At 32.2% G+C, this 15,186-nt stretch overlaps 2 protein-coding genes across 3 annotated transcripts; one reads left to right on the top strand and one right to left on the bottom strand.

The window, feature by feature from the left end:
• Positions 1 to 5,434: 5,434 nt before the first annotated feature.
• Positions 5,435 to 9,736, top strand: LOC25485988 (O-fucosyltransferase 8). 2 transcript variants are annotated; one of them, XM_013607132.3, is made up of 10 exons: positions 5,435 to 5,981; positions 6,138 to 6,224; positions 6,323 to 6,422; positions 6,711 to 6,781; positions 6,949 to 7,037; positions 7,452 to 7,572; positions 7,663 to 7,806; positions 8,208 to 8,536; positions 8,646 to 8,886; positions 9,294 to 9,736. In XM_013607132.3, the coding sequence occupies exons 1-10, from the start codon at positions 5,541 to 5,543 to the stop codon at positions 9,600 to 9,602; spliced, it is 1,932 nt and encodes a 643-aa protein (XP_013462586.2). In that variant the 5' UTR covers positions 5,435 to 5,540; the 3' UTR covers positions 9,603 to 9,736. The 2 variants fall into 2 exon arrangements, with proteins under 2 accessions (XP_013462586.2, XP_024632143.1); XM_024776375.2 differs by having other exon boundaries at positions 5,840 to 5,981; positions 6,145 to 6,224.
• Positions 9,737 to 9,900: 164 nt separating this feature from the next.
• Positions 9,901 to 14,027, bottom strand: LOC25485987 (nucleobase-ascorbate transporter 2). The gene is made up of 13 exons (XM_013607131.3): positions 13,646 to 14,027; positions 13,355 to 13,452; positions 13,021 to 13,197; positions 12,330 to 12,430; positions 12,171 to 12,246; positions 12,027 to 12,086; positions 11,727 to 11,911; positions 11,515 to 11,611; positions 11,097 to 11,242; positions 10,927 to 11,018; positions 10,721 to 10,798; positions 10,476 to 10,636; positions 9,901 to 10,271 (listed from the first exon to the last, which is right to left on the bottom strand). The coding sequence occupies exons 1-13, from the start codon at positions 13,734 to 13,736 to the stop codon at positions 10,059 to 10,061; spliced, it is 1,575 nt and encodes a 524-aa protein (XP_013462585.1). The 5' UTR covers positions 13,737 to 14,027; the 3' UTR covers positions 9,901 to 10,058.
• Positions 14,028 to 15,186: the final 1,159 nt, after the last annotated feature.

Raw genomic sequence — 15,186 nt, 5'->3', positions numbered from 1 at the left:
CTTGTTACATCTTCTTTAATTATTTTTTTATGTTAATTGATTAATAAAATACTGTCAAATACGTTGATTGGGTAGTAAGTAAAACATAAATATGTTGATTAAGTAAAAGGTAATAATATAAAGAAAGGAAAAAAAAATTAAAGGCAACCGACTCAACATAATGATGGGACTTCAGAGCCATTTAGTTTTAGAGAAGTGTTATTTGAATAACTATTTGGTTGACAACTTATGTGACAACAATAATTTACAAAGAAAAAGTAGGTATTTGCACGAAAATCAAAGCAATAGAGAGATAAAGTAACACATAATGTGAGTATGAGAGAAAAAGTTGTCACAAAAGTTATAAAAAAAAATGTTCAAATATCATTTCTCTTAGTTTTATCACTACTAACCTCTAGACAATGACACTGTAGCACATAACAGAAAGAAATAAGCGCGGGATGAAAAGGATAGAGCTGTAAAATATCTTGTGATTTCCATAAAATTGATTATATAGTCAGACGCAAAAGCTACACATGGTAGCTTCAACTGGAATCGATTTTGAAAGGAAGAATCATGTTTCCAACTGCTTGCCAAACATCCTTCAAGTGTCATGAAATCCCGTTTGTAGTGAAAAACGCACGTTTGAGGCATCTTACCGCAGAACCAAACAGGGGCTTTGTGTTGGAGATTAGTGGTTGTCGGATGTAGTTACACATGGAGGTTAGATTTGTGCATAATAACTTCGTGCTTTTCAAAAGATAAATAATATTTGTACAATTATATTTTGACAACTTTTGTGACAACTTTCTCTTTCATACTCATGTTATGTTTTTATTTTTCCTCTCTATTGTTTTGGCTTTTATGTCGATACTTTTTTTTTTATAAATTTATGGTTGTCTCAAAAGTTGTCATATAAATAGTTTTTTAAATAACACAACTCTTTCCGAAACGAGGCTTAGAACTAGTATAAATACATGCGTATTGTTAAATTTTCTATAACCATCAATAATAGCAATCACGACAACCAATTTAATAATACAAAATTTATTTGTTCTATTTGTTAAAAAAATGCTATAAGGGTATATTTGGTTCAATGAAGAGGAGGGAATGGATTTTAATGGAGTGAAAGAAAATGGAGGGGAGATATTTTAATTAAATATATGTTTGGTTCAAAAGAGAGAAGAGGATAAATTTTAATTAAAAATGTGTTTGGTTCCCAACAACGAAGTGATACTCAACCATTCAAACTCATAACTAAACGGCACCATAAAATCTCATTTCATATCTAAGTCTAACTAGTAACTACATGTAAACTTTTTAGCTATGATTTTAACCACACAACTCTTAGCATCTTATTGTTGAAATGGTATAGTCAACAACAGTTGATCATGACCATATATTTGCAAGTGCAACTTTGGTAACATAGCTTCCTTCTCCTTTCTATGTTAAAATTGTTGTTAGTATTTGTTATAGAACATTGTTCATAATCTAATGCATCATTTTCTCTTTAAAAAATATAAGTTAGGAATAGAAATAATATAGAGAAAAATATTCCCAGAAGAAGCAAAGAAGAATGCATTAAATGTAAATAAAAGAAATAGTACAAACTCGTTAGTGATAATCATATGTAAGGGACATTTCATACAACTCATAATAGTAAATGTCAAAACTTACCCATTTCTCCGTTAATATAATAGTATAAAGAAGAGGGATAAAAATTGTGTACACAATTTTTTTTTTTTTTTTGAGAGAATGTGTACCAATATATGGTTGCCTTTGTGAAATAGTTACACAATTGGAACATAATTATAGATTAGATTCATGTAAAATTACATAGTTAAAATTATACAGTTGTGAAATAGTTACTACTCTATTTTTTTAACAAATCTTTGTACTACTTGAAAAGTTACTTAGATTGAATTTTCTTTTTAAATTTACCATAATCAAATTTACATAGAAAGTTTGGGTACGTTTATTTTTTGTTTTGTATTTCAATTAATTAACCACCTTCAATACTAGACAAGGGAAATAATATTGCATGCAAACTCTGTTTATAACAGCAAAAATATTACATCGGATGAGTATATAATTGCTAAAATACTATCAATAAAAATATGATGCATCCATGTAATTCAGATGCCACACATTAATTATGTGATCATATGGTCTTTTTTTGTTACTTTTGATCATTTGGTCGTTTAATCTTAAATCAACAATAAAGATTATTTAAAGATGATTTTACATGAGTGTAATATGAACCGGCCAATCTAAGATTTATGATCAAGATCAATCAATGCACACAACTTTGTGCTTCATTACTGCATGTTTTCCTTAATAAATTGTTCAAGAAATAAAATGTGATAAAAAGATATAAGTTATCCTCCGATAAACTTTTTTGAAAGAAAGAATTTTATAAGTGGTAATAAAAATGATCAAACATAAATTCACATATAGCTTTCATTAAAGAGTGGATTGAGTTTAGTTTTTTAGACCAAATTTTCTTCTCTCAAATCTATCACCACTTCAGAAGAATTATAATATGTTAAGAAATGATGTGTCATCATGATAGACATTGTATTAATAGAATTTTTTTTGCTATTGATTTTTCATAGCATGTTTTTGCAAGTCTTTCAAAAATAAAACAATAAAGTATATAATATCACGGGGGCCAAAAGTAGAAAATGTTAGGTTATTGATCAATTATAGGAATTTTCTAAGCTTTTTATACCAGGGTGCTAAAAAGTTTCTAAGATAGGACAACTAATAGATCAAATGTTACTTTGTATATGTTTGGGCCAAGACGAATGGCAATCCAACATTTAAAAACACGTTTGATATAAACTACTTCCTCCGTTCCATTTTATATGTCATTCTAACAAATACACATGGATTAAGAAATGCAATTAAAGTGTCAATATTATTTTTTATCATTCCAATATTATTTTTTATAAAGTGTCAATATTATGTTGGGGTGGTCGTAGACCGCCAGCGGCCTTTGGTATAATTCCAAGATGGCGGTGGTTTGGTGGTTGATATGGGTTGCGCAACACCCTTTCTCGGTGGTGATGGCCTTGGATTCGTGGGTTGGTGTCCGGATTTGTGTTGTAGTCATTCCGTCGTAGCGGTTCTCGTCGGTGGTTTTATTCCTCTTCTGCGTGATCCATATGATGGTGGTGTAGCAACTCATGGTGGTGGGGTTGATGGTGGTTTGTTATGGCAGATTTGGGTGGTTTTCGTATATGTTGGTATATGTTGGCGTTGATTTTCGTAGTGGCTCTTTTGTGTTTGTTTCGTTTTGTCCCAGATCCCTGTGCAGGAAGTGATGGTGGTGTGAGGTGGTGACAGTGGTGAGGTAAGTCTCGGTTTTGGAGGTAATAGGAGGTGTTGGTGGTGGTTTTAGTACAATAGTTGCGGTTGTTTTCTTCCTTGCGTGTGCTGAGTTTGCGGCTCTTAGAAAAATACAAATTGTCTGGTGTTTTTGTGTGGTGGTTGTTTCCTTCCAATCCAGATCTATGTGGAGGAGGTGATGGGTGTGTGAGGTGGTGATGTAGGCCACATTTTTGGTGGTGTGAGGAGGTGTCGGTGGGTCTTCAACGGTTGGGTTCGATCATAACCTTCTCATCCGGTTTGACTACTCTGTTATATGGTGGTTTGTTGATGTGGATCGTTGGTTTTGCTGCTGCAAAGGTGGATTTTGTTGTTTCGTTGGTTGTTTGTTGTTGCAAAGGTGGATTCGTTAAGGAGACATTGATTGTTGTTGTGGCGAAGGTGGTTGTTGTTGTTTCAAACGTTATTGTTACTGGTTGTTGTTGTTGGTTGTTGTATTGGTTTTTGATGTTGCTTTTTGGGGGTTGTGTGCGAGCAGGGGAATGTAAGTCGTGGAAGTTGTTTTTGATGTTGGTTGAGTTTTTTTTTAATTTTTTTTTTATGATGTTGGGTGAGGGTGTTGGTGCAACTTTTGTTTTCCTTTGTATGTTGCTACTTTACGACTCTTAACCTATCATTCCTTGTGCTGGTCAGGATTCTTTGTGATTTTATTAATTCCATTTTGGCTTCTTAAAAAAAAAACACATTGAAACAATAAAAATTAACTGTTTCTACATAAAATCGATCAATTATTTTCCATTTTGAATCCTTAATAAATGTTGACAATTGTTGACATAACATGCTTTTGTGACAAATCTATTACTTCGTTTCATATTAAGTGTTTTTTTCCGTGTTTGTCTTTTTTACAATTCAAATACAACATTTATTACTCTTTTCCTCTAACATACCTTTATTTATTGCATTACATTAATTTATAATTATTTCACTAATTATAATTAATAAGGGTGTTTTACTAAATTATACATGTTTTACTATAAAAATTAACATCATTAATCATTTCATTAATACACGTGTAAAACTCAAATGAGACACCTATTGTGAGTTAGGGTTTCTCTTCAATAAGGATGTTTTATATAATCCAAACAAAGTGTATTTTGAAAAAATAGGGCGCGTGAGAAGACTATGAGATTAAGAAAAGAAAAGTCATATTCTTATATGATATATAGTTTCATGTAACTCATTTGAGTTGACCTAGTGATGTTAGTTTGAGACTTTCAGTGTGATTATCTTAATGTCTTATATTCCCCCGATGACAAATTTGGTGGGCAAGTTCATAAATAGAACCAGGTGGGCAAGTTCATAAATAGAACCACACAAATGAATGGTGGAATTTGAGACATCAAATCAGCCGGCTATATGGAGTCGGATATCGAGTTTAAAAATATATATATATATATAGTTTGATGTTGTATAATTTGGTTGGTCTTGTCTCTGTACACCCATATTCCCTCTACAGACGTTACACTTTGGTTCTCAATTACTATACTATCCTTTGAATGTCTATTTTTTTTTTTAAGGAATGTCTATCTTTTTACTTTTTTGGGTATACTTTTTTCTTCTTCTTTATTTCAAACCATTTTAACCATATATATAAACATACACTTTTCAAATTACTTTCTATTTTGTAAAAAAAAAAATCTTTACAAAAAGGTACCGTCTAAACTTGTTTGAGTACGTAAAAATATATTGATTCTTCGAGATTGATAAGTAAAAATGGCAATGTATTTTAGTAAATTAAAAATAAAATATTATTATTTATCTAGTTTAAAAAAAATGTAATTTTTGGAAAGTAAATGATAATTATACTAGTAGTTTTTTTAGAGGATATAAAGTTAGTAATAAGAATATTTTTCACTACCAAAAAAAAAAGTAATAAGAATATTTTTTGCAAAATTCTTAGTCTTTTGTACTAGGTTGCTGTTCTAACAATTGAAAACCTTGTTTTGTCATTGACTACACACACTCTTGTTTGGTGGGATGTTGTTGTTGTTCAATATATCTAATTTGATGATTCTTGTTTCATAAGACAAGTTCCTAATACATAGGTTGAGTTTTCATTTTTCGCTTTGATTTCACTCATTCATTTCATCAACTTTCTTAGTCACATATCCTTATCACCTACTTCTTCGCTTCACTTCCAATTCATACAACAAAACTCTACTCTTTTTTCTATGTCCATATTGGTCCTTGATCATATATTTGCATTCATCACATATAAGAAAAAAATTTACAAGATTAATGATAGTATAATGGGAAAACAAGGGTCTCCTAGAAGACCAACTCCTGAATGTAAGGGTGCTGCTAGAGGAATGTTAGGAATGAATAAAGATTACAAGATAACAAGCAATGATCCACCTTCATGGAAGAGGATGACAGCGGTTGATTGTCGTTGGCATTCGAAAACTTTGTTGCTACATGGTCTGAAAAATGATTCTTCAAAGTACAATTCTATTAAGGGATTCTATGTTGGAAAAAAGAACATTAGAACTATTGTTCTCATGTTTGGATTGTTGGGTTGTCTTTTCCTTCTTGATTCTATTTTCATCTCTTTTTTCGAGTTTGAAAATATTCAACCAAGTGCAGCAGCCTCAAATCATTCAAGTGAGCTTCAGGTATAATTCAGTATTCCATATTATTGTAAGCTATAGGTGCATATTTCAAGCAGAGTATAATTTAAGTTACCAAATACTTCTAAAATTCATGCCATATTTTTCATTGATATTTGCAAATTGGTATGACATAATTATAACATACTTTTTAATGAGAAGGATACAGATTCCTACATCATTGAGAAACAATCGCCTGTACATATGTATGATCGGCTTCTAAACTTGGCGTCCAGTGCTCTTGCAGAGGTATGAACCAACTTTCAGATTGATGCATGATTTTAGATACTTTTACTATATTTGAAGTTAATTTCTTTCTAATGATTACTTATCTTTTGTTACTATAGAGAGAATTCAAGCAAGAGTCGTCCAAATTATGGACAGATCCATATAAGCAGGCATCTTTATGGAAACCTTGTGCACAAAGAAAAGTTCAAACCAATCCAGGTATATAAACTTTTCTTATGCTTTTGGCTGGTATTATAAAACTCATAAGTTATTTAAAATATGTATTCCTTTCTTCTAATGTAAAATAATATTATTCCTTTAAAAAATGTAAAATAATACTACTCCGTGTTATGTAAAATAGGCTAGTTTTATGGTTCACTAGTGAGATAAGTCTTGCATCATGTACAAGTTAGTTTCCACCGTTGGTACACGATTATTTTACTTTTGTGAAGTTTAATGTGTAACTTTTTATCATTATTTCTTTGCCTGTTTTACAATTTGTGACAGGGAAATCTAAGAAAAGTAATGGCTACATTTTAGTAAGTGCAAATGGTGGTCTTAATCAACAACGAGTTGCTGTAAGTATTGGCAATTAATTTACATCATTTCTCATACTAAGGTATCAACTTTTGAACATGTAGTTAATTTTTACAAATATGATTCCTCATCCTTACAATCTCGATTGTATCCTTTCTTTATGAAATCTCCAATAATAGAAGTGATAAGACTATTGTAGTGAATACAGATTTGCAATGCTGTGGCTGTGGCATCTGTCCTGAATGCAACTCTTGTTATTCCAAAATTTCTCTACAGCAATGTATGGAAGGATCCAAGGTATACTATGTTTTATATGCATGAGAATTAATTTTTCATTATTACATGGTTTTGTTTTACTTCATTGACAAGTATATGATATCATTTGTATCACTTCCATTTGATTGTCTCCCGATTCGTTCTCTAAAACAATTGGAAAACATCCTCTAAAATTCTTTTACTAGAGATTAGAAAAAAAAAATGGATTCTTTTTGAATTGGATTTTATTATTAATATAATAATATTAATATATAATAATATTAATATATATAATAATAAATAAAGAAATTCAATATTATAATAATAAAAAAAATCGAATTAGATATTCAATTTCATTAATCTAACTAATATGGAATAAATGAAGAAGCGTTCATATACTTTACCATAAGTTTGTACACACTATTTGATTTATATGCTCAATTATAAAAATTGCAGCCAATTTGGTGACATATATCAGGAAGAGTATTTCATAAATATCCTGAAGGACGATATCAGTATTGTGAAGGAACTCCCGCCTGATATAAAATCTCTGGATGTGGAAGCAATTGGTAGCCAGGTTTATGATCTTATATATCCAATCAATTTACTTGAGATCAATGCTTGCAGTGTTATAACAATATCAGTATTTAAACACCTTGCATTTTAGATTACAGATGCAGTTCTTGCAAAGGAGGCCACAGTTGCTGACTATATCAAAATTGTACTTCCTCTTCTTTTGAAAAATAGAGTTGTTCACTTCCTTGGATATGCAAATCGACTTGGTTTTGATCCTATGTCTTCTGATATTCAGGTCACAAATTTACTTCATTTGTCAAGTTTTGAATATGCTGCTAGTTTATTATAACTCGGACATGCATTAATGTCTATGAAATACTTGACATTGACACTGACACATAGACACCGGATAGTTTGATAAAATAGAAGTGATTGAATGTAATCACATATGTTGGTGTTGGCAGACACACTTTTAATTTGAAGTGTCAGTGGCTCATGGCCTATATAGATCAATAAGACTACTACTTTACTATTACTAGTTTACAGGACAATATAGACATTTGAATAATTAAGTCTTACTTGCTTCTCATTTTTACTCTTTCTTAATACTAGTATCTTAGTGTACCATAAGGATTAAGGAATCTCACCTGCAATCAGGATACATTTATATTTATATATGTATTGAAATGATTGCAGAGGTTAAGATGCAAATGCAATTTCCATGCTTTGAAGTTTGTACCAAAAATTCAACAAGCTGGCTCTCTATTGATCCAAAGGATTAGAAAATATAGGGTTTCACAAAGCATGTTAGACACTCAATTGCTAGGGAAGTTCATCCACAACAAGGAAGATCATAAAGCTGCAAAAGGCTATACAAAATATCTTGCTTTGCACTTAAGATTTGAAATAGATATGGTGGCTTATTCCATGTGTGAGTTTGGAGGAGGTGAAAGTGAGAGAAAGGAACTTCAAGCCTACAGAGAAAGGCATTTCCCTCTCTTTCTGGAGCGCTTGAAGAATTCAACGTATGCATGTTTCTACTATTTGCTTTTCAGCACAATGTTTTCGACTGATAAGTATCCTTGTTAATTATTTGTTGATATTTTTGTGGTATGTTCTATTGTTTGTTTATAGCTCTATTTCTCCAATGAATTTGAGAAAAAGGGGAAGATGTCCATTGACACCAGAAGAAGCAGCACTTGTTCTAGCAGGTCTTGGTTTCAAACAAGAAACATACATTTACTTGGCTGGTTCTCGTATTTATGGAGGAAACTCAAGAATGGAGGCCTTCAATAGACTCTATCCCAATGTAGTCACAAAGGAAAACCTTCTTACCGCCACTGAACTTGCACCTTTCAGGAATTTTTCATCTCAGGTATGGCAATTAGTTTTACTGCATCTTTGGATTCTCATTTGCATCTTAAAAGTGATCAATATTCAGTCATGTTCTTGACAGATTTGGATCTGATGCGGTCACAAATTCACGTAGTTAGCATATCAGTGATATAGTGTGCATAAAACAAACAGATTTGTTTTTTTTTTTTAAACTCTAAAATACTGAAGTTAAATTATGGACTGTTTGATCCTGATTTAACGATCACCGATGTACTGACTGCGTGAATGTGTGGAATTTGAGACCGTAACATATACAAATATGTTCTTGATGATATCCTGCTAGATTTCATCGAAGGACCTCAAAATACACTGAAGTATCCTTGATTAATTTCCATATTACTTTTAATAATAATAATCGATTACAATATAGAATTGATGTGAATGCAGATGGCTGCTTTGGATTTTATTGCATGTGCAAGTGCTGATGTATTTTCCATGACTGACTCGGGTAGCCAACTTTCATCATTGGTATCTGGATTCAGAACCTACTATGGTGGCGGTCATGCTCCTACCTTGCGGCCGAACAAAACAAGGCTAGCCGCAATTTTTGCTGAGAATGACACCATAGGATGGAATGGTTTCGAAGTAAGAGTAAAGAAGATGATTCTGGAAGGTCAGAATGCTGGCAAAAGGAGTTATGGAAGAAGCATATATAGATATCCTAGGTGTCCAGAATGCATGTGCAAACAACATTAGCTAGCTGGTCCTTGCATTAACAAACTTGACCACTTTGTTCATAAATAACACATTTTGAGATTGAATTTCGTTAACTACTGATTTAAGTGTTTATGTATAAGCTATTTTTATAACAAAAGATAAAATAAAGTCAAGCTGTTTGCTGTCATATAACCTATAAGCTGTTTTCACAAGCTTATAGAAATAACGCGAAAATAGCTTTTGGACATGCTATAAGTTGTTTCTATAAGCTCTCAAACAGTCTCACAAGTGTTGTTGTCAGTAAATAAGTTCAAATACGCTAATTCAAACAGGCTCGTAGTCCAAAAAGAAAAGCCATGAAGAATTCTATGTTAAACTACGATAAATCTTTTCATTTAGAATTCACCAATATGATACAAAGTCATCACTCTTCCTAACTCTCACACTAAGAAAATATAATCCTTAAATGTTCTTTAAGAAACATAACTTTCTTCGTTAAGATGGAGGGAAAAAACGGTGGAGGTTGAAAGGAAGGGTGTAGAACTCTTCATTTCTGGTATCTCCATTAAATGTTCTAAACTTGGTCCACCATGGCATTCCCCTATCTTTGGAGCTATTCTTGTAATCAAGAGTGTTGTCCAAGAACACGGCAACAATGAATGCAACAGTCGAGGATGAGAAGAAGATAGTATTGAGAAAATCATTGAACTGAAAAACAAATCAAAAGGAAAGAAAATTAATATCTTCTTACAATAGAATTACATGCTTTGCATGCAAATTGCATCAAATGCAAACCATCACAAATAGAAACCGATGATGCATAACTGTTCTGTCATTTTCTGACAATAATTATGACATTATGACATATGCATTTAAGTTGGCTTTGTATACATAATAAAACAACAAACTCACCCATCTAGCCTTTGTATGAGCAGGGCCATGAAGGGCCTTGGAAGTGAATTCTCTGAAATACTCAGGAATAGATAATCCCAAGAAAAGGGAAACACCAGTAATAAAGAGGCTCCTCATTGAGTTCATGTTAGTAAACTGCAAAAATGATAGCCCCACAGAAGCTGAAAAACACAAAATCATTAGTCACAGCAAAGAGATAGAAAAGGCTCAAACAAAGTTAAAGGTGGATTTTTATTAATACTCACCAACAAGGCCAAACAGGACACAGTACATAGCAGCAAAAATAGGGAAGGGTATTGATGCAAAAAAAGCACCAAATTTTCCTGAAAAAAGAAATTGAAGTATGCAAAAATTATTGTTGCTTGTAAGTGAAAATTATGAAATAAAAATCTTGAAAAAGTACATTAATATTGATAGGATTGATATACAGTATACACAACTAATCACTCACCTAGCATTGAGAAGAATATCATAAAGCCAGCTGAAATTTGAATGACTCTTCGACTACCAACACGAGTACTTCCTAGAAGCCCTACATTCTCTCTGCCATGGTTCTATAAGAATCAATTTGTATCCCATTTAAAGTGAAAACTATGAACAATAATGAAGAGCATCACTTACACAGAAACAGATGAACCAGTCAGTGTTCCAAATAGTCCATTTAACAAGATTCCAATTCCCTGCCAGCCAACACCGCGACTTAGAACATGAGGAGGCGGCGGTGTTGCACTTGCTAGCCGGGAGGCAGCTGTGTATGCTCCAGTTGACTGTCAGATAAACAACTAAATTAAGCGCTTATAGCATAACCACTTGTCATAAACTCGAGATATATTTATAAGAAAGATAAAATAAAGTCAAACTGTTTTCATATAAGCTAGAAGTTGTTTTCATAAGCTATCATGGATAGCTAATGAAAGTTAGCTTAAAACAACTTATATACATGTCATAAACCATCTCCATAAGCTATTTCAAACAGTCTAACAGGCACTTATGCTAGTAGATAAGGTCAAATAAGTCAATCCAAAAAGGCTTATAGTACCTCAATTAAGGAGACCAAAACAGCAGCCATCATGCCGAAAGCATGGCCAACATCAAATGTAGGAAAACCCCACTCAAAAGGGTATGGAATCTTCATCCTGTAAGGCAACATATTCAAGAGACATTTACAACAATATCTCAACAAGGTACAAACCATGGAGAAAAATATGAAGAAAAATATTCAACTACTTAAGAGATTATTTTGGTACTAACCATGGAGCAGAAGAAATGAGGTTGGATTTATCTGTCCGGCAATTATATTGCGTTAATTCTGATCTGAGTTTGTATGTTCCACTTGTTGTTAAGAGATGTGCATAGGCCCATATAATTGTGGTTGATATAAGCAAAGCAAATCTCTCTAGTATTGGTAGTTGTCTTGCATTAAAGTTTTTCAAGTACTGCATACAAAACACAGTTATAACATATTTTGTTAGAGCAAATACTTGTTACATAATATTTCAAATTCAAAGACATTTAGCTTACACGACATCATAATAGAGAAGTTCGTAGTACCTGAGAGAATGCTACAAACAGAATTAACATGGGAATTCCAGTTTCAACACAATGTCCAACCTAAGGAAAAAAACATGCTAAAATATGAGCCTAGGAAGAGGTGAACTTAAGAACGTGAGTATTGACAAGTGAATATTGTCATACCACAGGGAACCCTCGGTTAAATAGCCCAAAACCAGATAATGCAATTACTGGAACCATTCCAAGTGGACTGAAAAACCTGAAAATTAATAGGAGGAAAACAGAAATTACTTGATGTTGATATATCCGTATCTATGCATTTTGTCACATAGAATGGCTTACCTAGAACAAATGGCCCATAATTGACTAAAGCCCAAGATAATCTGTATGCTTGATGCTGCTATCATTGCACCTTGAACTGCTCTCATGGTTTTAACAAATCTCTGAATATAAATGGAAAAACATTAGTTCACTCTCTGAAAATAAACTTAAATGCTAAACTCACAAAAGAGTATAATTTAAACACAACTTGTACTCTAGTCCTAAGCATTGTATAATAGAAAAACTACAATTAGCCAGACTCGGATCAATCATTGTATTTGTGTATGCGTTTATTAAACTGCTTATTTACTATAAAACCGGGTTTGTTTTTCTAACACTAATTGTTTACATTACTATACTAAAATCATGAGCTTAAAATTGAAATGTACTACTAAGAAAGGGAGACGATCGAGCGTAGTATAACCTAGCAAATTGAGATGAAAGTGCAGAGAGCGTAATTTAAGCACACGTTGTACGTTGTAACCCTAAACATTGTAAAATATAAAAACTACCGTAGACACTCAGCTGTCGGAAACCAAGACACAATTGACCGAACTCAGTAATCAATTTTTGCAGTCTTGTGTGTGTTTACTTATCCGTTTACTTTTGGGTCGGGTTTTGGCGTTCTAATATTAATTGTTCACAATACTATACTATAATCATGAGCTTGAAATTGAAATATACCAAGCATATATTAGAGAAATGTACTAACCAAATGTGGGTCTTCTATGGAGGCCAATTTGGAGTCATGGATAATGGATATAATTGGGACCATAAATGCATAAGACCCTCCCATCACTGTTGGTAACCGAGTTCCAAAGAGTGTCTGAAAGAGTGTATTAATTCCTTCTACAAAAAGCAGAATCTGTACCACCCTCACTTTATCACCCTGAATCATTCATTGAATCATAAATATATTACCAATAAATACCAACTCTCTATCCAGGACAATGCAAAACTAAATTAAATGAATATCAAAGAAATTAAGGGCTTGAATTTTTATTTATTTTTTAATAATCTAGGGCTTGAAATTTAGAAGAACTTACATCAGTTCCACCCATCAAAGGCACAAGAAATGAAGGAATCATCACTGCAGTTCCTAAAGCCAAAATGTAATGCTGAAAACCCAGAATTATTGACTCCACTGTTCATAGTTCAAAACATACATAAAACACTCTCAGTGAAACCAAAATGGTCATAACTCATAATAAAATAACTATATAAATAGCAAAAAACTCCTATATAGCATGAACCAAAGAGTCATTATATAATGAAAAAATAAGCAGAAAAACTTTAGCTTAAGAATGAAAATGCAGATGAGGGAAGTGGATACTAACCCCAAGAAGGGTTTGCATCTATGCAGTACTCTATGCCATGAAGTTGGTCCATTGGTGGGTGGTATACTTCTTCTTGCTTTGGAGCTTCCATGATTTAAGCCACACTTTGTGTGACACTGCTGAAATATTAATGGCTATGAAGGATGAAAAGAAAAGGGTTGAGGGAAAGGTGGATGAAAAGACAGAAACAACTTTGGAGGGAAAGGGAAAGTAAGGTTGGAGTGAGTCAATGTTGAAAAGGAGAAGGTAAAGACCAATGAAATGATGGAAGCAAGAGAGAGACAATGAGAAATGGTGTCTCTGTGTGTGTGTGTGTGTGTGTGAACAGGGCAATTGAGTAAGACAAAATTGCACTTGCTTCAAGCCTTTCTTCTTCACTTTGTAGACTTGTACTAGAAAGTTGCTCCACACAATTATGTTTCTTTGCCTTTAGTAATATATAAAAAAAATTGATAAAAATATTATTTACTTGAATATACTAAATATTTGACACGGACACTCCTTGGACTAGGCGTGTCCCGGCGTCGGACACATGTCGTGTCCGACACCGACACTTGTAATTACATTGAATTATGTGATTTTTTTTCAAATTATTAGCTGTATCGGCAAATCAATGTTTATGACGTGTTTGGTGTTCATGTCCATATCCGTGCTTCATTGTATACGAGAGGTGACTCATATTTTTAATGTTATAAGATTTTGGGTGGAAATATATATGTTGTTTGAACATGTGTTGATTGTCAGTTTTAAAACTAAGGCTCTGTTTGGTAAAAATAGCGGATAGCTGATAAGCTAGCTGACAGCTTTTAGCTGATAAGCTAGCTGATAGCTTTTAGCTGATAAGCTAACTGAAGTGTTTGGTGAAAATAGCGGTTCAACTAGCTGATAAATGTAAAATGACATAAAGGGTATTCTTTATTCATAATAAAAATTATATCATTAATTTAAGTATTTGTAATTTTGTAAACTAATTTTTCTTTAAAAAAATACTTTAAATTTATTAATTTAATATATCCTATGCATTATAAATTAAATTAAATTTTATTCACTAAAATTTTATCTTATATTTATTATTATTTAAGTGTTTCTACTTTATAAAGAAAATAACATTTACCTCAAAAACAAAAAAAAAGGTAGCACTAATAAAGTAATACTAATAACAAAGAATAAAGAAAATAACACTTACCTCAAAAAAATAAAAATAAAAAGTAACACTAATAGAATAATAGTATTTTGTTTCGTAAAAAAAAAACGAAGGTATATATTTTTTCAAAAAAAAAAAAAAAGGTCAGCTGATATATATACAAAAATTGGAATAAAGGGATAGTAGTCTTTATTACGTAGCTTATTATAAAAATTATAATGGATAAAAATACAATTTAAATGAAATAATAAGGGTAAAATTGGAAGAAAAAGTGAGAAGCTATAAGCTCAAACGCTACTTGGAATAGCTTCTGAAAAATAGCTTATAAGCTCGTGAAATAAGCTATAAGCTCACGGTGAAAAAGTGTTACCAAACAGAGCTTTTTTTGTCAAACGAG

Source organism: Medicago truncatula, chromosome 2 (genome assembly GCF_003473485.1).
Source record: "Medicago truncatula cultivar Jemalong A17 chromosome 2, MtrunA17r5.0-ANR, whole genome shotgun sequence".
NCBI lineage: Eukaryota > Viridiplantae > Streptophyta > Magnoliopsida > Fabales > Fabaceae > Medicago > Medicago truncatula.
Note: the sequence above shows the minus strand (reverse complement) of the source record. Positions and strands in the feature narration are given on the sequence as shown.